The sequence below is a fragment of the Vulpes vulpes genome, chromosome 1, assembly GCF_048418805.1.
Source record: "Vulpes vulpes isolate BD-2025 chromosome 1, VulVul3, whole genome shotgun sequence".
Taxonomy (NCBI): domain Eukaryota; kingdom Metazoa; phylum Chordata; class Mammalia; order Carnivora; family Canidae; genus Vulpes; species Vulpes vulpes.
This window is the reverse complement of record NC_132780.1, coordinates 197,406,677-197,427,580: the sequence shown is the minus strand read 5'-3', so window position 1 is coordinate 197,427,580 and position 20,904 is coordinate 197,406,677. Positions and strand designations below refer to the sequence as shown.

The window sequence follows — 20,904 nt, the reverse complement described above, 5'->3', positions numbered from 1 at the left end:
TTCAGCCCAGGGCGTGACCCTGGGGTCCTGGGATCGAGTCTCACATCAGGCTCCTCGCAGGGAGCCTGCTTCTCCCTCTGCCTGTGTCTGTGTGTGTGTGTGTGTATCTCTCTGTGTCTCTCATGAATAAATAAATAATTTCTTAAAAAAAAAAAAGAAAAACAGAAGAGTCACATTTAATGGATCAAGTGGCCCATTTTGTTGAAGTAGCAAGAACTACCTGCCTTAGTCTAACGGCAGGATGGTTTGTTAACCCAAGAATTCTCAACCTCAGGAGGAATGTTCATGGGCACCGTGTGCATCATGATTTGTCTGTGCCACTACTTACACACACACACACGGTCCACACGCCCAGCAAGGCAGCTGAGGAAGAGAGGAAGGAGCGGAGATGAATCTCAGGTGAGCCACCGCACAGAGCAGATGTAAGAGCAACACCCTCTCCGGCCCAGAGCTCAGCCCTTTGGGAAGTAGCCGTCGCCTCTGCCTCCACGGGTCAGAGCAGGGCAGTGGTTTCGTGAGTGTGTGAACTCAAACGCAGGCCTACCTGTCAACGCCGAGCAGGAAGGAGAGCTCTCGCCTGTGTGTCCTTTGACTCGGGTGGGCGACAGGGTCTCCAGGAGCCAGGCCTGAACACTCAGCGAGCCTACGACTCCGTGTGACCTTCCACAAGAATTGCTGTGCGGAGGCAAACGTCTAATCTGGACAGCTGAGCTCATTGACCTCCTTAAGGAAATGCAAATGGGCTTTCCTCTCAACCGCAATTATAATGTGATGCTCCTAATATCACTTATTCAATATATTATCTTTTTCCTCAACTGCAGTTCGTGTGTTTGGTGCAATTGGTATTTCCGTCAACTGTGAGGATGCTCCATGTCATCTGTTTTTTTTTTTTTAATATATCTTATTATATTTAGCTTCTTGTTTAACTTCATGATAGTAATTGACTTTTGTTGGTCACTGCGTGCCCAATTTTCTCCTCCGGATACTACCCCAGAAATCTCTAAAGCTATCGTTGCTCCCTATCAACCAGGATGTTCCACACGTCTCTTGTATTTCTTACCCTAAATTTAATCTACCCTCAGCAGAGACCCAGTTCAGTTTGGCGGAAGACAGTATAAGGTCCTGAAATCTGGCTCCTAGTCTTCCCTCTCCATTATTCATAGCACCATCACCTGTCTAATATCAGAAGCGGTCTAAGTGATTTCGGGAACACAGGAGTAGACTTTCAAAGTCAGCTCTTCAGCGATATGTGCGAACTACCTGGTGTTCACCAGGATTGTTAAAACAGTAGGTATTTCCTGCCATGAGTGATGATCTCCAGTGTGGGCACTCTCCCGGTGGTGGCGGACGGTGTTAAAATACAAGAACTGGTTCTACACTATAGTAGAAACCCGTACTGTGTCCAAACCCACACATAACCAAATACAGGCCCATTTCTGGTTGATTTTTCCTGCATTATCAAGTACAGCATAGAAAATTTTATTAACGCTCTCTGGCGAAATGTCTTTTGGTCTTTGGTCCCCGTTAACAAAGAAGCAACACCATAAAAATGAAGTCCATTCATTTCACTCTTCTCCCTAATACTGCTGTATGGGATGTAGTATCTATTATGTACTGGACACCAATGTATAGAGGAGTCCTGGGTTTCCTTTGGCTTTCCCTTTGTCCTAAATAGAACATTTTATTGCCACTTTCTTAATTTTTTTCTGCCTATTACGTATCAGTTATGAATGTAGTAGTTAGTTATTTCATCCATAGGTTGCAGACAATTCTTAATAGAGAATATCTTTTTAAGATTAAGCTTTTGAGTCAATTTCTGACACTTAATACCAAGGGTCTTTATTTTTTCAAGATTTTATTTATTTGAGAGAGAGGCAGAGAGAGCGCACGAGTGGGGTGCAGAAACAAACTCCCTGCTCCTGGGCTCAGTCCCAGGACTCGGGATCATGACCTGAGCCGAAGGCAGATGTTTAACCAACTGAGCCACCCAGGCGCCCTCCAAAGCCTCCTAATTTTTAAAGGGGGTCTCAAGTCATTGGCTATTCTGAAGTAGAACATCCATAGTATTTTAATTTAAAAAGGTCACGATTGGAAAAGCTGCTATTTTCTGACAAAAGTCTACGGGAGTCGGAATTCATTAGCACAGTTTCAGCAGAGTCAATTGAAAACTTTAATCAAGGCCTGAAAATCTGACCGTTTCCAAACAGTAGAAAAGTCAAAGGTGAGAAGACATTCACCTCGGCTGCACTCTTCATCCATCTCTTAACTGAATTATTAATGATGGGAGAAGATACTGCACTCACAAAAGTTTTTTTACAGATTCATTTAGAATTATTTCTCTGCTGGATCTTCTGAGGGATCTTGCCTAAGGTGAATATTGGCTTCAGGATATGTAAACCCTTCTGGGATGCTTTGTCTTTGGGGTTTTCAGCCCAGGCAACTCATCAGCCCGGCAACAGCTCCTAGGGTAAAGTAGCTCACTCCGGCTTATGACACAGGTTCGCACCCATGAAGCCTCTGCTCCCGAGACCCCCATTTGGAACAAAGATCTGTAAGGCAGAGGCCTTGCTGCAGACACCTGCAGAGGCCAACAAACAGTATAAATGGGTGGATCTGGCCGTGGAGAGACAGTAGGACGAGGTCAGCTGTGGGGGACTGCCCCATGTCTACCCTCCTAGCTCCTACCAAGCCAGACCTTACAAATCTTCCAATTTCTCAAGAGAAACTGGTTTATTTATAGGTTTGTTTATTTTTTTTTTTATAGGTTTGTTTATTGTTGAGGTGTCAGGTGAGCAGAATGGGATTGATCATGCCATCCACTCAAAACACATTATCTTCACTTGTTCTTTATTTTGTTTTATGGAATTTTCATCCCTTCATCTTATATAATCCAATTCCTCTCTCCCTCCATAGTCTCCCAACCTCAAATATTTAATATGTGTACTTTCAGACCACCTTCAATAGTTTTATTTAAAAATGTATGTGTGATAATGTCTTTAAAACATGGACATTTGTGGGAAATATCAGAAAGGGAGACAGAACATAAAGACTCCTAACTCTGGGAAACAAACTAGGGGTGGTGGAAGGGGAAGAGGGCGGGGGGTGGGGGTGAATGGGTGACGGGCACTGAGGGGGGCACTTGACAGGATGAGCACTGGGTGTTATTCTGTATGTTGGTAAATTGAACACCAATAAAAATAAATTTATTAAAAAATTAAAAAATTAAAAAATAAAAAAACAAAACATGGACATTACTGTTTCTGCACATTTAATTGACATAGTGTCGAACTACAAACATTATAAAGATCGATCTATGTAGTTTCACATATACTGAGTTCAGTCTGTGACCATAGTATAGTCTACATTTAACCTCATTATTCCCCGGTTCTTTGCTATCACAAGTAATACTGTGATAAACATATTCGTAAATATTTCCTGGTACTCCCCCCGCCCCGTGAGAATTTCCCTGGTGTTTATGGTCCATATAGTAAAATCTTCATTCCACAAAATATTGCTTTATTGCCTTCCAAAGTGACCATAGCGGTCTACACCCCCACCAGCACTGGATATACAACTTTGTACATTTTTACTCTTCTATCAATAGTATCTTAGACTTTTGATTTGTATTTCATTGATTATCGTGAAGTTGAACATCTCATTTCTGCATATTTTTAATTATTGGGGTATCTCTTAATAATAATCTTTGCTATGTTTCTATTGTTTCTTTTTCTTACTTATTAATAGGAATTTATCCTGTTTTTCTAGATAACCGTTCCTTCTTGGTCCTAAATACTCCGTAGCTCTCCTCCCAGACTATAATGTATCCCTAAGTGTTGTCTGTGATATCCTTTACCGTCCTGCATGAAGCACTGGCTGGAAAGCTCAAGTGCAGTGCACACCTTCACAGATGGCACCGCAACTGGGAGGGGCCCGGGAACAACACATTTTGATATAATAAACTACATTCCCTTTTACCTTCACAGTTTATGTCCTGAAGAATGTAATTTAAATTCTTCCAAATAAATAAATAAATAAATAAATAAATAAATAAATTCTTCCTATATCCCAAATCACGAAGCAACCTTCTCGAATTTTCTCCCATCAGCTCTACAGTTTGACCTTTCACATTTAATGTTTTAGCCGATCTATTAAAACAACTTAATTTTTTGACCTATTCTATATTCTAGTTACTCCACGTCCTATCCAAATTTTCCAACACTGTTTATTAAACAATGGCTCTATTTTTCAAAGATCAAATATCAAGTTGTTTTGTGTGTGCGTGTCTGTTGTAATTTCTGTTGTTTTGAATAATGTCTTAATATTGGGCAAGATTTTTTGCTCCCTTACTGCTCCTTATGTTCTAAAATAACACAGCTATTTATAGGCCTTTATTCCTCTACTTAAATTTGGGAATCTGCTTGTGGAGATGCACACAAAAAATACATTCCCTGGATTTTAATTCAGTGACCTTGAATGTTTCAAATATTAAATTGTCCCATCCACGAACATGATTTAGCTCTAGAAGCTTTCAGGTTCCTTTTATATGCTTTACTCATAAAGGCATGATACCTTTAAGTTCATTCCCAGATGCATCATAGATTTTGTTGCCACAAATATTGGGATTAATGCTCAAAAGTGTTCAAACCCACTTCTTCTCTTGTCTTTCCTGTAAAGACTAGAAGCTAAAATACTTTATTTTCAGACCAGGATAATAATGAGGGTCTACTCAGTTCTGACCAAATTGGGAAAAACCCTGTGAAGGGGCTTTCTTTCTTTCCCACCCCACTTTCCCCAAAAGCAAAGCCTGATGAGATGTCATCAGAATGATATCCCCCTGAGACACCAAAGTCCTTTCATTAGTAATCATTATCATTTTATTGTATTGTATTTGGGGTATAGTGACATACCCAGCAAACTCCTAATACTGAAATTTCTTCAAACCAGATTCTTTAACAAAAGAAATCTCAAGGGAACGAGGTAGAGGGGGATCTTTAGAGGCCTATCAACCAATAGTGATGGTTGGATCTTATCTGGATCTCAATTCAAATTTAAAGAGTGAAAAAAATGGGAAGAAAATTAAGAAAATATGAATGTTGGCTTGATAACATCGAGGAATTCTTTAGGTGTAATGGTTTTGTAGTTATTTTTAAGGGCTCCTATATTTTAAAGATTATACAATGAAGTATATGTGAAATGATGGAGTGTCAGATGTGTTTCAAAATAAGCTTGAGACCACCTGTTCATAATTATTGGGCCTGGCTGATAGGTGCACTGGGTTCATTAGATGCTCTCTTGTGTGTATGTTTGAAAATTTACATAATAAAAAGTTTATTTAAAAAAGAGAGGGCTAATGTTTATGTTACTTGTATTTTCTGAATTACCTCTATCATTTCAAGGGTCATTCTTTGATAATAATGGTTCTTCTTTTCCAATATGTCAATCCTCAAAAATGTCTGGTGACCTTTGGTTGCCTGTTCGTATTAGTAACTAACAGCGAATCTAAACTATAAAGGATCTGACATGAATTTCCTCTGCTGCCGGTGGATGTTTACCCCTAATCTTCTTTAATTAGAAAGGAGAGCTAAAGGGTCAGCGTAAATAGGATAAAGTGAGTCAATGACCAGCCTTCGAATAAAAATGAGATTGAACCAAGGGGCATTCCCTTTAGTGTATTGCTCTCCTGGGAAGACACGGCCATCCCTTAACGCCACGCACCCCGTCGTTCCAGTGTGGATGTCTAGAAGCACCATGAGATTTACTCTCTCCCGTCTTGCCCAACGCCTGCTGGAGGAGCCTCAGCCAGGCACTCTCTTCTGGAAGCAACTGTTGAGTGTTAACCTGAGGACACAACAGATGCCTGAATTTTGCAGCCATCCCGTGACTACATCCTTAATTAAGGACTCTAATTCATGCCCCAATCCCACTCCTCCTTTCCGTATTGGCTTTCTCTAAACTTGGAGCGTCTCTAAAGCTCTGGATTCCCAGCTCCACTGCACATTTTTCTGGTTTCTGGGCTGAGGCTTTTTCTGTTGCGCTTCATTTGTCAAAAAGAGCCCAGATGCTCTTCTGAATACCAGAAATCCATGTAACATTCTCCTTTATATGGGTTTTTGATTTTGCTTTTATTGATTATGATTCTCATAATACATAGAATCTCAAAATTCTAACAAATTCAACCTCTTGATACTTACTTCTCATCATTGCAGGAGAAGGCGACATGTGCTCTGGGCGCGTGAACTTGAACCAGAAGCCTCTGTTCACACCTGTGATAGATTTAGGTGCAGCATCAAGAAGCAGGCTTGGGTGGGAGGGGAGAGTCCCTTGACGTTGCAGAGGTGCACTTACGGCGGGAAGGGAGGCGGAGGGTGTATTTGCCAGTAATAAAGTGAGAACCAAAATGAAGGAATCTCATAACTTTTAGCACAGTGCTGAGGGAGAGGAGAGAGTCCAGCTGGCAGCCCACCACTAGCCAAACATTTGTCCTCATTACAAAGATCCTTATTTTTAAAATCTTTAAACGCCAAAACTTAAAACGCCCAAGTATTGTTCTCCAACTTCGTGGATGGCACTTATCACCACTACCCAATAACTTGCTTTATGTAATGTTCGTATATACGAGGCCAGGAAACAGGAAATTAAGTCGTTTGCACGGAGGGGTTACAAGAAGAGCCCTACTGATCCCGAAGGAAAAAATCCCCTCATGCAAAACATTAATTTCTCTGCAAAGTGTCAGGGGCAGGAAGGAGGTTGGAGGTTTTCCCCGTATAGATTCTATTGGAAAAAAGAGATGATTTTGTTAGGTAATCTGGGTTTGGTTGAAATGGAAGAAACCCCAAACTGAACGGGTGTGAACAAAAAGTGGGGGTTAGAGAAAGGACATGATAGTGCCTCCTGACAGGACCCAGGACCGGGACGAGCCAACCAGGATAGGCATCTGCTGACTGAGCTAACAGGCGTTGGCCCCTAGATGAGTCATGGAGAGGAGCTTCCCCAGGTGAGTCGCCCACGAAGGGAACTTCACTGCAGCAAACGAGGGGATCCCAGGGCATAATTCCCAAAGCTCTGACTCCCGGAGCAGGGCCCAGTGGGCTCCTGGGGCTTGGGGGCGGGGGGGATGAATGTTTGGATGGGGAGCCAGGTCATCACAGTGGAGGCAGGCACCAGGTGGCACGGGCACCGTGGGGAAGCAGGCCTGCACAGTCCTTGTCTGTCCCCAGTGAGGCCTGAGCTCCTCCTCGGGCAGAGGTTTTAGGGTCATGTGAGGTCAGCGGGGTGGCCGCTTTCTCTGTGGGCCACTGTGTAGCTCACCTGGGCAGGCGTGGGCCACCCCTAGCTCACCTGAGCAGGCATGGGCCACCCCTAGCTCACCTGGGCAGGCATGGGCCACCCCATAGCTCACTTGGACAGGTGTGGGCCACCCCGTAGCTCACCTGGGCAGGTGTGGGACACTCCACAGCTCACCTGGGCAGACGTGGACCACTCCAGAGCTCACTTGGGCAGACGTGGGTCACTCTGTAGCTCACCTGGGCAGGCATGGGTCACTCCGTAGCTCACCTGGTCAGGCGTGGGCCACCCCTAACTCACCCGGGCAGGCGTGGATCACTCCATAGCTCACCTGGGCAGGCGTGGGTCACTCTATAGCTCACCCGGGCAGCCATGGGCCACCCCTAGCTCACTTGGGCAGACATATGACACCCCTAGCTCACCTGGGCAGGCGTGGGCCACCCTGTAGCTCACCCAGGCAGGCGTGCACCACTCCATAGCTCACCTGGGCAGGTAAGAGAGTCCAGGGGTTGAGCTCAAACTGGTCTGAGTGGCCTGGGCGGCCAGAGCTCTTCATCCAGGCAGTCGTGATTGCTTGAAGGCCAGTTTCAGGTTTTATCACAGATGCCACGCCAGAGAGGGTCTTTTGCCTGAGTTATGAGATAAACTGGGAAGAAGAGCTTAAGGGAAAAAATGTGGGACAAAGGTCGGCAGGTGGAAGCAGGTAAACAGTAAGGGTGGGATCTGGGGGTCTAGGTGGTGACACTTGGGCCCCAGGACCTTTAAGAGCCTGGGACTGGAATCCAGCAGTATCACTGCCTCCCACCTCGGCCTCCCACTAAATGCTGACTTGCTTTCTGTCTTGATCTTGGCCAGTCTTCCCCACATGATGGAAATCAGAGATGCTCTCTGTTCCAAGCCTTTTGGAAATTATTTGCACTATTTGCAAATTGAATTGACACCAAAGAAGCATGGTCTGTGTCCAAAGGCTGGATCAGCAATGTGGCCTGGATTTTTTTAAAAAGTCTTGTTAACTCTGAGAGTGTTGCCTCTTCCCCCTAAAGGTTTCCATGTTTGAAATCATATTCTTTCCAGGCAATGTAGTTTTATCTTCTCTTTTCAGTGGTTAGCTGTATTACCAGCTTATACATCAATGCTGCACGGAGAGATGTTTAACAACTGATTTTCAAAAAAATAAAATAAAGGAAACAGAGAAAGAAAGAAAAGTAAATAATGTAATATTTATCAGTTAGCCAGTATAAGTACTTCCACCGTGGCCTATTTCGAGCTACCACCATGACATCATTGAGCCCAGAGCTGGGAAGAGATGCACACAATCTGCTCTCTAGGGCCAGCACAAGCGGCACTCAGCACAGTGCCGCTTATAATTTATTTATGTGACCTCTATTTAGACAACAATGTAAAATAACAGTGATTGCAGTCAGCAGCCTTCTCTTGATCCTGATGCTTTAGAATCCAGTGGCAAATAGCCTGCATCCCTATTGCTACATTTAGTTAAACATTAGTGGGCCCTTGGAGCTCTGGGTCTAGACTTAGAGGGAGTGTCACCATCAGTTGGAGAGGTGGCCAATGCCGAGGGAGAAGGCCATGGCCGAGGCTCACATCTGTCCCTTGAGACTATGGTCTCTGAACCCAACTGTTCAGATCCAGGGCCTGTTTTTACCCTCTTTGGCTATATGCCACTTATGGAGAATGACAGCTTACTAATTAGGCTACTTATTTAACCTCCTTTTCCCCCCAGTTTCCTAATTATTAAATTAGGGGTATTAGAATACACACCTCCTATGACTTTTGTGAGGATTAAATGAAATAATTCCTGTTACACAGTGAGTTCAGTGCCTGGCACACAGGAAGTGTGCAGTAAATGTTTTGACATCGTTTTAATTATTTGTCTTTTCCTCTTTTATGCCGGGTTCACCAGAGGATTGTTGAATATGGCCTGCGTTACATTTTTATTTTATTTTATTTTATTTTATTTTATTTTATTTTATTTTTATTTTATTTATTTATTTTTTTGCGTTACATTTTTAAATCACCTTTCTTGTCCTTGTTTTCTAAATTCTCTTGGAAAAATAAAGAATGGCTCTTGAATTTTGTCATTTGCCTTTTCAGTGCCTATCGTTTTGTTTTTCTTGTGGATCTAAGAAAGAACCTTCAGCTAATCAGCCTAAGCCAGTAAATACCACCCTCATCTGTCTGCATCAGGTCCCTTTCTCCATAAGGCCTGGCCTTCTTCCAGCCCAGCACTGCCCTGTGAGGCTCACTGCTCTCAGCTCCTGCTACTCCCCCTCCACGGAGACCCCCTTGCAGTCAACACAAAATACCACCTTGATCAAGACATGCTGCCTCAATTTATGATCGAGGAAAAAATTTAAGAAAACAAACCCGTAAGCCCTTAGCATATTGTTGAAGGAGGTGGTAATGCTATTTGAAACCACAGTTGGCCGAAGACTCGTCTCCTTCCACCCACCGCCCCCCTCCCCAAAAAAGAGAGATAAAGAGACCTAATCTGCTCAGCATAAAATGTAAGGATTTGAGTTTTCTTCAGGGTGAGTTTTCTGAATTTCCTGGAAGCAGCCCAGGAAGGCGGGCAGGAAGACAGGCTGTCTGGTTGGGCAGCAGGGCAGCCGAGGCAAGAGCAATGCCCACAGGCTGGGGACCGTGACCTGGAACCAAGGTCAGCTAGAATGTTAGGAAAGTTCTGCAAAACCTGAGTATCTAACATCCAGGATTTGCATGTAGGATTCACGACGCGCATCTCATCCTCCTGAAAACAGAACACCTGCTACACTCATCACATCAACGTACCCTAGAGACAGAAGTGCACATGCCCCGTAGGTTTTCGGCATTGCCTTCTCCTGGCTGATCAGGACAGAGTTCCCAGCAGAGGAGCCAACGGTGTAGTGAAGGGGCCGTCACCAACCAGAGAAGCCCAGCATCTAGGAATGGTCCCACATGGTGGAGCCTCGGGCTGGCAGTAACTCTGGCCTACGGAGAGGAATCAGCGTCCTCGGAGGACTGTGTGAGCAGAGGCCCAGCAGGGCCCTGAGCCCATGCCTCTCTTCTGCTTCCCAGCCAAGGCACAGGTGAGGCAGGCACCCCGAGCACCCAGGACATGTGGGCGAATGTTGAGGAGTCCTCGGGCATGACAGATCTTGCTTAGATCACTGGAGCGGAAAAGAAGGGAGGTGGAGGTGATAACAGTGAGAGTCACCCCACTAAGAACCGCTGGAGTCGATGACACGTTTTTAGACTTCCCTTTACAAGAATCCTGTGCCATTTGGTGACAAATGCCACCTTCCTAAACTTGCCCACGCTAGTGTCTCCGTTACTCAGTAGGGAAATTCCATCTCTTTCTGCTATCCCGACTACTCCACGGTACATTTAAAGCAAAACGGTGCTGGCATGAGAGATGATGGGTATTTGTGAAAAACCTAAACAGATGGGACGAGTCACCGTATTTTTGTGAAGCTCGGATGTCATTGGTCCATCATCTCTACCATCTTCATCGAAACAAAGTGAAACAAAGAACATAAGCTCAAATGGATCTCCAGTCATTATGAGAAGCACGGGTAAATATGTTCTAAAACTCTGTGCCAATCATTAGGGAGAGTTTATGTACTTAGTCTTCCTCGCTTTGTAACATTAAGGAGATATAACTTATTTTGAACTTAAAAAGTCTTAATGAGAGGCACTTGTGCCCTCCAGTAGAATAAGTGGCAAAATCTTCTTATGATTCCCCTTTTTAAAAAATGTTATCATCATTTCTTTAAGTAGCCTCCACACCCAGCATGGGGTTTGAACTCCTGACCCTAAGACCAAGAGTCCCAAGCTCTATCTACTGAGCCAGCCAGGTGTGGCTCTACTTATGATTTCTGAAACCTGAATTTAGTTGTTTTCTCAAGAACAATTTGACTTATTAAGTGCTGTATCTGAAGAAGAAAAAATTCTAAGTTTCATGCACAATGAAACGTCTGAATAAGTAAATAGGTAGTTTTAGTGATAACAGTAAAGATCTTCTAGAACTGCTTGTGGGAATAGGCTCTCCAGCACTCTGGTCCACTTTAATTGGGGGAAAGAAAGATCTCAGCTCTATTCTTTTGGTTCATCATCTTGATTTAATCTTTAGTGACAGAAACAGTGGGTAGACACACCTTAAAAATGGTCTGTAGAGATTAGTTCAAGATTCCTCTTCTCAGGCTGTCTGGAGTATCTATATCTGAGCCTGGATTAACTACGCACAAGCCAAAGACCCCCCCCCTCTTTGCCTTCTTTTGAGGACCCTCCCCTAAGACCAAGTTCTGAAAACATCAACATCCTCTATGGTGGTTGCCAGAAGGGAGACAGGTGGGCGATGGGTGGAAATAGGTTATGAGGAGGAGTACACTTGTCATGATGAGCACTGAGTAATGTAGAGGATTGTTAAATCATCTGAAACTAATCTAATACTGTGTATTAATTATTCTTTAAAAAATAAAGATATCAACATCTTTTATGGCAAATCTGTACCCTGTTATGCTCACAAGCCTAGCTTAGGCTTCCTGTACCGTCTGCCACTGAGCTTCCTTTGGCCGCAGTTTAGATTTTCTGAGCCTGGTAAAGTGAAGCATCTGCATCTTTTTTCTCTGAAAGACTATTACCGTCTTCCTGCTTAATTTTTTTTTTTTTTAAGATTGATGAATTGATTGATTTGAGAGAGAGCACACACACATGAGAGGCAGGAGGGGCAGAAGGAGAGAGAGAGAAGTCTCAAGTGGACTCCCAGAGGAGCCCAAAGTCGGGCTTGAGGCTCCATCTCATGACCTTAAGATCAGGACCCAAGCGGAAACCAAGAGTAGGCCGTTCAACCAACTGAGCCACCAAGGCTCAGTTTTGTTTTGTTTGTTATAGCCAACAACCTGTACCTGAAAAATAAAATTATTTCTCGCTTGAAAGCTTCAGGGTATGTGGTCAGAGTGTTTTTACTGATATTTTATGGTAATCAGCCATTCCAGCAGATCTTTGGTGGCAGTTACCGTGTTCCGCATTTTGGAGTGAGAAATACTAATGATTTCCTGGAAAAACTTAAAGAAAATGTTAACAGTTAGAAGCCTGACTGACAACTGTTTCCACAAAATTGACTGATTAAGTGGATCTGCACAGTACAGGAACTCCTCATTATCTGAGTCCTGGGAAAAGACCATTAAAATAAACCTCCTTAAATATTCTCAAGTAAAAAAAAAAAAAAAAAAAAACCAAGTCAAAAAACAATGTACGTACTAAATGAACATTGAGGTAAAATATATCCATATACACATAGACTACCTCTGGAGGACACTCCAAGCAATTAGCAACATGAGCTGTTTTGGAGGAGAATGAAGTAAACCGGGCTGAGTGGTGTAGTGGGTGAGGCTGGGCCTGGGGGGTTGAGGAGGAAGACCCTGCTTGCTCTCTTAAGCACCTAACAAAATGATTGAGGAAAAAGCACCTGCCTGTTTTGAGGTTGGAAACCTTGATCCAGAAAGCACAAGGGACCCTGAGATGCAGGCAAATAAATCTTGGATCGGGCTAGCTGGGGCTACTTGAAGTGAAACTCTCAAAGCTAAGTCAAAAGGGAGAATTGTGAACGTGGCTTCATTAATTCTTTATGTGTGATATTTTCACATCATACTTCTAATCGATCATAATTACAGTTTCTTAAGTGCTTTTTATTTGGAGATATTTATTGAACACCTATGGATGAAATGATGTGCGAGATTTGCTCCTCAGTAACCCGAGAGAGAGGATTGGGCATTTCTTGACAATTATTGAAACCCAGTTAGGATCCATTATACTATTTGCTATTTTTGCACATGTTTGGAATTTCCTATCAAATGAGAGGGCGGAGGCACACTTTGCACATTGTCTTTTAGCATAGACTGCAAGCATACAGAATCCCGGGGGACCCACCAGCCAAGGAAGATGAGACAAAATAAGGGGACCATCTGGGGCTGCTCTGAGTCTCCAGAAAGGCATGTAGGGAAGGGAGTCTTCTAGAAAACACCCAAGAATCAACCCCATGCCATAGCAATGTTGGCATGTGAGAAAATGAGTTGAGAATAAGTCCATCTGCAAGCAAAACACAAAATATAAGTGACTTAAAACAAAAAGCTGTTCATGCTTGTGTCACGTGGTTGGAGTCAGAGGTGTGCGTTGCAAGGCTGGTAATGTGTCTCCGCAGCCTTCCAGGGTCCAGGCCTCTCAGGCCCTGAAGCGGCTTCTTATCCTTATGGTCCAGGAGAATAGCATCTGCATTTGAAGCAACAGGATGGAGGAAGAGACCAGAAAATGGGCCAAGAGAGCCCACGGGCTCTTAAGGGAGGTTCCTAGAAGCTTGCCACAGTGAGGCCTGACCTCAGGCTGCGTGGAGCGCCTACGTGCACATCTTAGAGCCGCTGCAAAATCTACCACCTATGAAAAGCAAAACAAAACAACAGCTTTTGCCAAGGCTCTAAGCTGATGCTTACAGGTTGTCCAAAGACAGCAGTAACCTCTTAAGAAGCAGAAGATCGTAGGTACCACTTTCTCCTTAGATGCTTTTTATGGAAAAAAAAGAAAAATCTGACACAACAAGACTTTAACAAGAGCCTTTTCCTTACAGAGGGTTCTAAAACCAAATATTAAGAACACAGACCTAGGTCATTACGGCGAGCATTTTTATATACTTTTGGATATTATCAGGGCATCAGAATTGATGCCGGAAATCTTGTGATAAATGTGAGTGGGGAGTGGTGGGGGGTAGTAGGCAAGAATGTCCGTGATGCTGTGTGAGTTTTGTTAATACTAATCTGATCCCAGCTAAGACCACCCAACCTCCCTCTCCCCCCACCCTCTCTTTTCTTTCATTGTTCTAGGGTATTTTGTTTGTTCGAAATACAGGAATTAAAATAAAATTAAAATAGAAATAATTCTAAACTGATTGATTAAAATGCAATTGGTTGGATGATCCATTAAATGCAGGAATTAAAATCGAAACGCACTGTGTCCTCTAGTCCACTGGTTTCAAAGTGTGGTCCCCACCAATTTCGCTTGGGAACTTATTACAGATCCAAATTCTCGGGCACCACTCAGACCCTCTGAATTCATCCAAGGGATTCTGATGCACAATAAAGTTTTTTAAAAAGTATGTATTTATTTCAAAAAGAGAGCACACACGAGAATGGGGGAGGGGAAAGGGGCAGAGGGAGGTGACACTCCCCCTTGGGTGGGGAGCCTGACTCCAGGGGCTCAATCTCACTACCCCTAGATCATGACCTGAGCCGAAATCAAGAGTCAGATGCTTAACCGACTGAGCCACCCAGGTGCCCCAGGACGCACAATAAAGTTTTGGAACTGAAGCTCTAGTCCAGTGATTGTCCACTCTGGCTGCACATTGCAATCACCAAGAAAACTTGAAGAAGTACCGCTGAACGGGTCCCATCCCCAGAGACTCTGGTTTGATTGGTTTGGGATGTGGTTGGGGGCATGGGGATTTTTGAAAGTTCCTCGTATGATGATAAGAAGACGAAGCTGAGAACCGTCGCTCCAGCCTGCTTGGGTCCTCTGGGCCTTTATAGCCAAACAGAGCCCCTCGAAGCAACTACACTCTAGGCGTTGTGGGGGACTGATCTCTCTCCCAGATAAAGCTTCCAAGAGGAGTGAGCTTTTCTCTGTCCTCTCATATGGTCCCTTTGACCCGGGTCAGGGGGGTCAGAGTCCATATCCCATCTTCCTTCCATCCTTAGGCCTCCATGGCTTTTCCAGTCCTCCCTCACCCAGCCTGGAGTTCAGTTATATCAAATGAGTCAGTTGAGACAGGTATTTAGGGGGTTCGGCCTGAGAATCTGGTGGTGGAGAGAAGTCCATGTACAGATATTGGGGGGGAGGGGGGGAGTGTGAACAGGAGCAGGGGTTGGGAGGCCAGCAGTTTCTGTGGGGACGCACCTTACTAAGGAAGCCCGGATGCGGGCAGCATGGGATGAGGCCTGGGAAGCTGAAATTTGTGGAGGGCTGTAGGAGGGGAGACAGGAAGGGTGATAATAACTAGTAGTATCCCTATTACGCTAATTAGGACTTAGAATTCTAATGTGTTCCCATAGTGCTATTGCTTTTTGAGGCAGCCAGAGGTCTGTTCCTCAAATTGACTCCACCTCTACCACCAGGACCATTAAGACCTTCTTGCATACATCCATATCCACACTACAGTCTTCAAGACTGGGCTGGGGGGTGGTTAGCTGGAGAGTGGGAAGGGGGAGGGGAGTAACTTTCACAGGCGGGTGAGGGGGTGGGCACACCATGGTGCTTTTCCTACCAACCTAAGTAATAGCAAACAATCATTTTATTGCTAAGATTAGTCAAGATGCTGTACCTCTTCCTAAATATGCCTATACCTATTCATCAAGAAATTTATTTTATTTTTAAAGATTTATTTATTTGAGAGAGAGAGCACACATGCAGGAGGAGCAGAGGGAGAGGGAGGAGAGGAACAGACTCCCCACCGAGTGGGAAGCCCAAAGCCCATCCCAAGACTTTGAGATCAAGACCCGAGCTGAAACCAAGAGTCGGCTGCTTAACCGACTGAGCCACGTAAGCACCCCAATTCATGACGTATTTTAAAAGCAAGGATCACAAAGATGTTTCAGACATGATAGGGAGCGGGTTAAATATATAGCCAACCTCACACTTAACCGACAATAATAGGTGATGCCACAGATGGGCAATAAATAGCACATTCTATCAGCAAGGCCCGGAGCTAAGCAATCAGTATGAACGGTTGCCTGTGCTCTTTGCAACAATCCTAAAGGTTGGGCTTCTGTGTTTTTACCTTATTTTTTCATCGTAGTTGACGAACGACATTATAGGACATTGGGATTCCACAGTTCTGCATATCACACAATGGGCACCATGATAAGTGGAGTTGCCACCTGTCACCCTAAGGCTGGACTTCTTAGCGGTCTCTACTGAATAGGAAACTGAGGCACAGAGAAGTTGGAGAATGTGTCCAAGATCACATAACTGAGAGAGGCCCGGGTCAGATGTGAAAGCTGGGAAGCCGGCTGACGGAAGATGAGCCAGTGAGCCTGGAGAGGAGGGACGGGGGAGGGCAGCTCAGAGAATTTATTCTAATTGACCCATTTAGCCTTGGCAGGGTTTTTTCTTTTTTTTTAATATTTTATTATTTTTTATTTATTTACTTATGATAGTCACAGAGAGAGAGAGAGAGAGGCAGAGACATAGGCAGAGGGAGAAGCAGGCTCATGCACCGGGAGCCCGACGTGGGATTCGATCCCGGGTCTCCAGGATCGCGCCCTGGGCCAAAGGCAGGCGCCAAACCGCTGCGCCACCCAGGGATCCCCTTGGCAGCGTTTATAACAGGAATGACCTGATTGGTCTGACTCACGGTTTAGGAGAACCATCCCGGTGCCTGTGTGGAAAGTGCACTCTGGGAAGGCAACAGTGGAGCAAGGAAGGGAGGAAGCTGTCACACTGGTCCCCATGGCACGGATGGGACGTGGGAGAGACTTGCATGAGGAATGCTAAAGAAGTTGGAAGCGTGCAATATTTCGCCAAGGGTCCATACCGATTGGCAACAGAATGAGCTTGTGACCCAGTCCCCACCAAGGCTTCCCCCAGGGCCACAGAATTCAATCAGACAAGAGAGGAACCAGGCCGATCGTTGGCCACTGGCATTTCCCCCTAATGATGAACCAAAAAAATCATTCGGGTCCTTCAGCTGGGATGAAGGGAAGCTTTGGAACCTACATCTCCGTGAGGAAGAGACAGAAAGGCTCTCGAAGCAAACAGTCCTTGAGAGAACCTGAAACATGCAAATAGAACACAAGCTGTCACGGCCAGTCCTAGGGAGAGTGGGGCTGTCCTTCAGCATTCCGGGACGCAAGAAGGGTGGGTCTGGGAGCTTAGCGCCCACCCCAGATTCTCAAACTGCAGTTCTCAACCCGCTTGCAAGCTGTAAATCAAATGTGTGTGAGCCCAGCATTTTTTTTCTTTTCTTTTTTATTTTTTAGCATTTTTTTCTAATAAAATATAATAGAAAAGAAAATTATAGTGTATTGCTCACCACAAGTGCTGTTTCAGGAAACTGTTGTTTCCACATTAGCAAGACCTGTAAAGGTGGATCGACGTGGATGTGGGCCCCAAGGTAGAGTAGAGGAAGGAGGCCCCTGAAATAAAATCAGAGGGATCAAAAGGAAATATGGGGGGAAAAACACCCAAATCGGGCTGTTCCTCCACCCCAGTGGAGTTGGCAAGAAGTAGATGACATTTCTGAGTTTCTTTGGAAATGAAGTCCAAAGCAGATTCCTGAACATGTCCCAACCCAACCCTTCCAGTGCAGATGTCACCTCAGAAGCGGCTGACTCAGTAAATTAGGAAAAAACACAACCCTAAAGGACCTGAATGGTTTGAAAAGGAGTCACAATGAGCATAGGAGACACGGCTATGGGGGACTGCAGTCTGAGACTGTCCACACGCCGTGGTGGGGAGGGGGCACAGACTTCAGACCCAACGTGAGGGGAGGACCAGACAGAAAAAAAGCACTTTAACATTATGTCAGGGGCCCCTGGGGGACTCAGCGGTTGAGCGTCTGCCTTTGGCTCAGGGCGTGCCCCGGGGTCCCGGGATCGAGTCCCACATCGGGCTCCCCGCAGGGAGCCTGCTTCTCCCCCTGCCTGGGTCTCTGCCTCTCTCTCTGCATCTCTCATGAATAAATAGTCTTTAAAAACAAGAAATAAATACATACACACATACAAATAAAAAATAAACTCAAAAGGAACCTGGAGAACAGTTTTTGGTGAGTATCTATTTCCGAGTTAATGTGGTTGATAAGAATTCCTACAAATCAAAACTCAGCAGCAGTGGCCTGAGGCTGGGAGATGTTCTTCCCTGTCAGAAGGAGAAAAGTTTCACATACGCCCCTGCGCCTGGTGGGCAGGAGGAAGGGGGTCCGTCTTCTCAGCGGCCATTTCCCTTATTACGTAACCGACTCCAGAAGGCTCAGAATCGCAGCAGCTTGACATTCTGAGCCTGTTGGCGCCTCTGTGCTGGCCACACACACCACACTCCTTTGACGACCACCCAAAAGGCCAATGAGCGAATGGGCAAGGGACAGTTCCCATCAGAACAAACGTGAATCACCACTGACTGGAGCTACCTCCAGGTTCTGTCTTTCCACTGTGTTTGGGAGGAAATAAAAATGAGAGACGTTGTTCTTTCCCAGTATTTTTCTCTCTTACTGAGACTTCACGTCAAAATATCTCGCACTGACTGTTTCTTGTCTCCCAGATAGCTACTATCATTCTCAGGAATTGGAGGAAAGGCACACAATAATGAAAAAAGACATTGTTTCTACCCACAAGACATTTTATTTGACTTTACAATCCAAAGTTCCCCGTTTAGTACAAAATAAATGCACCACGTTGTCTCTGATCGTCATGACTATTTGGCCGAGAAACGTGATTATCCCCACCTGAAGACTAGGAAAGCTGAGGCCGAGAGCACTTCTCCACCTGCCGCAAAGCCCCCTCGTTGTTTACCTACAAAAACTACCAAACGTGCCCCACAAGCTGGTTAGTTGCTGAGTCTACAGAATCTTTCAAAATCCACCAAATCTTTCTACTACAGCCCATTTTCGCTCCCTGGGTCATTCTGATCTTTCTCGGGTCAAAGTCTCATTCACCTCTGAAGCTTCGAGAAAGTACTTAGTTTCTCATGAGCAGATTTTCAGGGAGGCGCCAAAGTCACCTTCTCCGGGCAGCTCAGGACAGAAGAACGGACGCAAAGGCTCCAAGCACGAGACGTGATGGTGTGTGTAGATGAGGGCGTTGTCACCAACGTCAAAGAACTTGAGTTCTTCCATCTCGACGTCTAAAAATATCCCTACGTGGCTAAGCCGAGGGCTCGCGGGAACTCTGGCTTCTGGGACGGAGCTGGTGCAGATTGCTCCGGCCTTCAGGCTGATGAACCAGAAGCCGTGCTTGGGCGAGAAGCCGCGCTTCCTCTTTCTGTTGACGGACTCCTTGCAGATGCCCAGAGCCCACTCCTTGGCCTCTCCCACCTGGACCTCCCAGTAATGGCAGCCAGAGGAGAAGCGGGGGGCGCCCAGGACACAGGCCAGGTGGGTGAACCTCTGGGGATCTTCCACTGGGTTGCGGCACGTCCTCCCACACTGAACTTTCCTCAGGTCATCCGAGAGGACAAGAAAGGGGTTGGCGCTGCTTGCCTCCAGGGTCACGTCCTCCCGGAACCTCAGGAGCTCCTTGCTCAAGTGCAGGGCTCTCTCCAGGACACTGCTGTGCTGCCTCACCAGCAGGGCTAGCGCCCCAATCTGCCATTCTTCCAAAGCGGGGTTCTCAGTCATCCCCCGGCACATGGGGCAGGCCGATTTCAGGTCCCTGTGTTCTAGCACCCACTTTTGCATGCAATGGAAGCAGAAAATGTGGTCACAGGACAGTAAAATGGGACAGTAGAAAATCTCCAGACAAATAGGACAGGTCACTTCCTCTTGCAGACTGTGGGCCATGGTCCCGGAGGGTCAGTCCTTGCCAATGAGCTGAGCTGAAGCGGCCCTTGATGAGCTTCTGAAAGCGATCGGGAGCCTTCCGTACACAGTCTGTTCCTCAATGGTCAGGATGTTTCTAAGCCCAATAGAAAAATCAAATAATATCAATCTTCCTGTAGTTCATACGGGAAAGTGGCACGAAGCCACCGGAGAGTCATAGTAAGAGCACACTCTCTGTGAGGAGAATCACCCAAAACCACACCACAACACCAAGGTGATCACAAACGAGAGAAACAGGACAGTGGACGTTGTCCTTTTAGCTGGAGTAGTTTACCTTGTGTGGGGACACCCAGGTGAAGTCTTCTCTGCCCTGACCACAGCCTCTCTCTCTCGGAGCTGAGTCCCACACGGCCTTTCACAGGGCCTAGAAGTGCAGTCTCCGCCTCTAATCCGTACTCCTCTGTAGGTCACCTGCAGTTCAAGGAAAAGAATCTGCACCTCTAAATACAACCACAAAAATAAAGCCAATCCGACTCTAGCTGTCACAGAAGAGGGACTCTGAGAAGCCCTCTGTATTTTTAAAGAAAGCTACTGTGTGTGAGTCCAACTAGCAGAAACCACTGCAAAATGAATGAGAGGCCTGTTGTCGCATCACTTCTAAGGACAGAGTATCATTCAGATGAAATGCTTTCAAGCACTCTTAGAAAACTAAGAAGTCTTGAGTGAATGTGAATAAAAATATAACCATTGTCACCAACTTCTCTAAAATAATGTCTGAACACAAGCCCAAAAGGTGTTTTTCTGACGAGTTAGATGTTACAGCTGCTATGGCAACCGCTCGCTCCTCCAGAAGCTTCCTCCTAGAGACTGCTTCTGGGCCTTCCTACCGAGGTTGCACACTTTGGGTGAGTTAACTCACCCCTGACACGCTGGGCCGGGTGGATGGGAACAAGCTGACCCCCTAACCCCAAGACAGTCACTCAAGGCTGGTCAGTGCCCAGGAGATGGTGTGACCTGAGGCCTCTTCTCGAGTAGGAGGCAACGGGCACTCCTGAGGCTAGCCCAGGACAACTAGGGTCCTACAACGTCCTGGGACACGATCCCTC

At 45.5% G+C, this 20,904-nt stretch overlaps 1 protein-coding gene across 1 annotated transcript; it reads right to left on the bottom strand.

The window, feature by feature from the left end:
• Nucleotides 1-2,477: 2,477 nt before the first annotated feature.
• Nucleotides 2,478-19,819, bottom strand: RFPL4B (ret finger protein like 4B). Its single transcript, XM_072749425.1, has 5 exons — nucleotides 19,042-19,819; nucleotides 17,044-17,098; nucleotides 7,738-7,913; nucleotides 3,854-3,919; nucleotides 2,478-2,578 (listed from the first exon to the last, which is right to left on the bottom strand). The coding sequence occupies exons 1-5, from the start codon at nucleotides 19,817-19,819 to the stop codon at nucleotides 2,478-2,480; spliced, it is 1,176 nt and encodes a 391-aa protein (XP_072605526.1).
• Between the last annotated feature and the right edge of the window lie 1,085 nt (nucleotides 19,820-20,904).

Coding starts and splice junctions, on each gene's coding strand:
- RFPL4B (XM_072749425.1), bottom strand. CDS start 19,819: ATGGCCCACAGTCTGCAAGAGGAAGTGACCTGTCCTATTTGTCTGGAG. Junction 3,920..7,737: donor AGTGGTGCACGCCTGCCTGG/GTGAGCTACAGG, acceptor GGCCCCTCCCAG/TTGCGGTGCCATCTGTGAAG. Junction 2,579..3,853: donor CCAGTGCTTCATGCAGGACG/GTAAAGGATATC, acceptor TGGCCTCTGCAG/GTGTCTGCAGCAAGGCCTCT.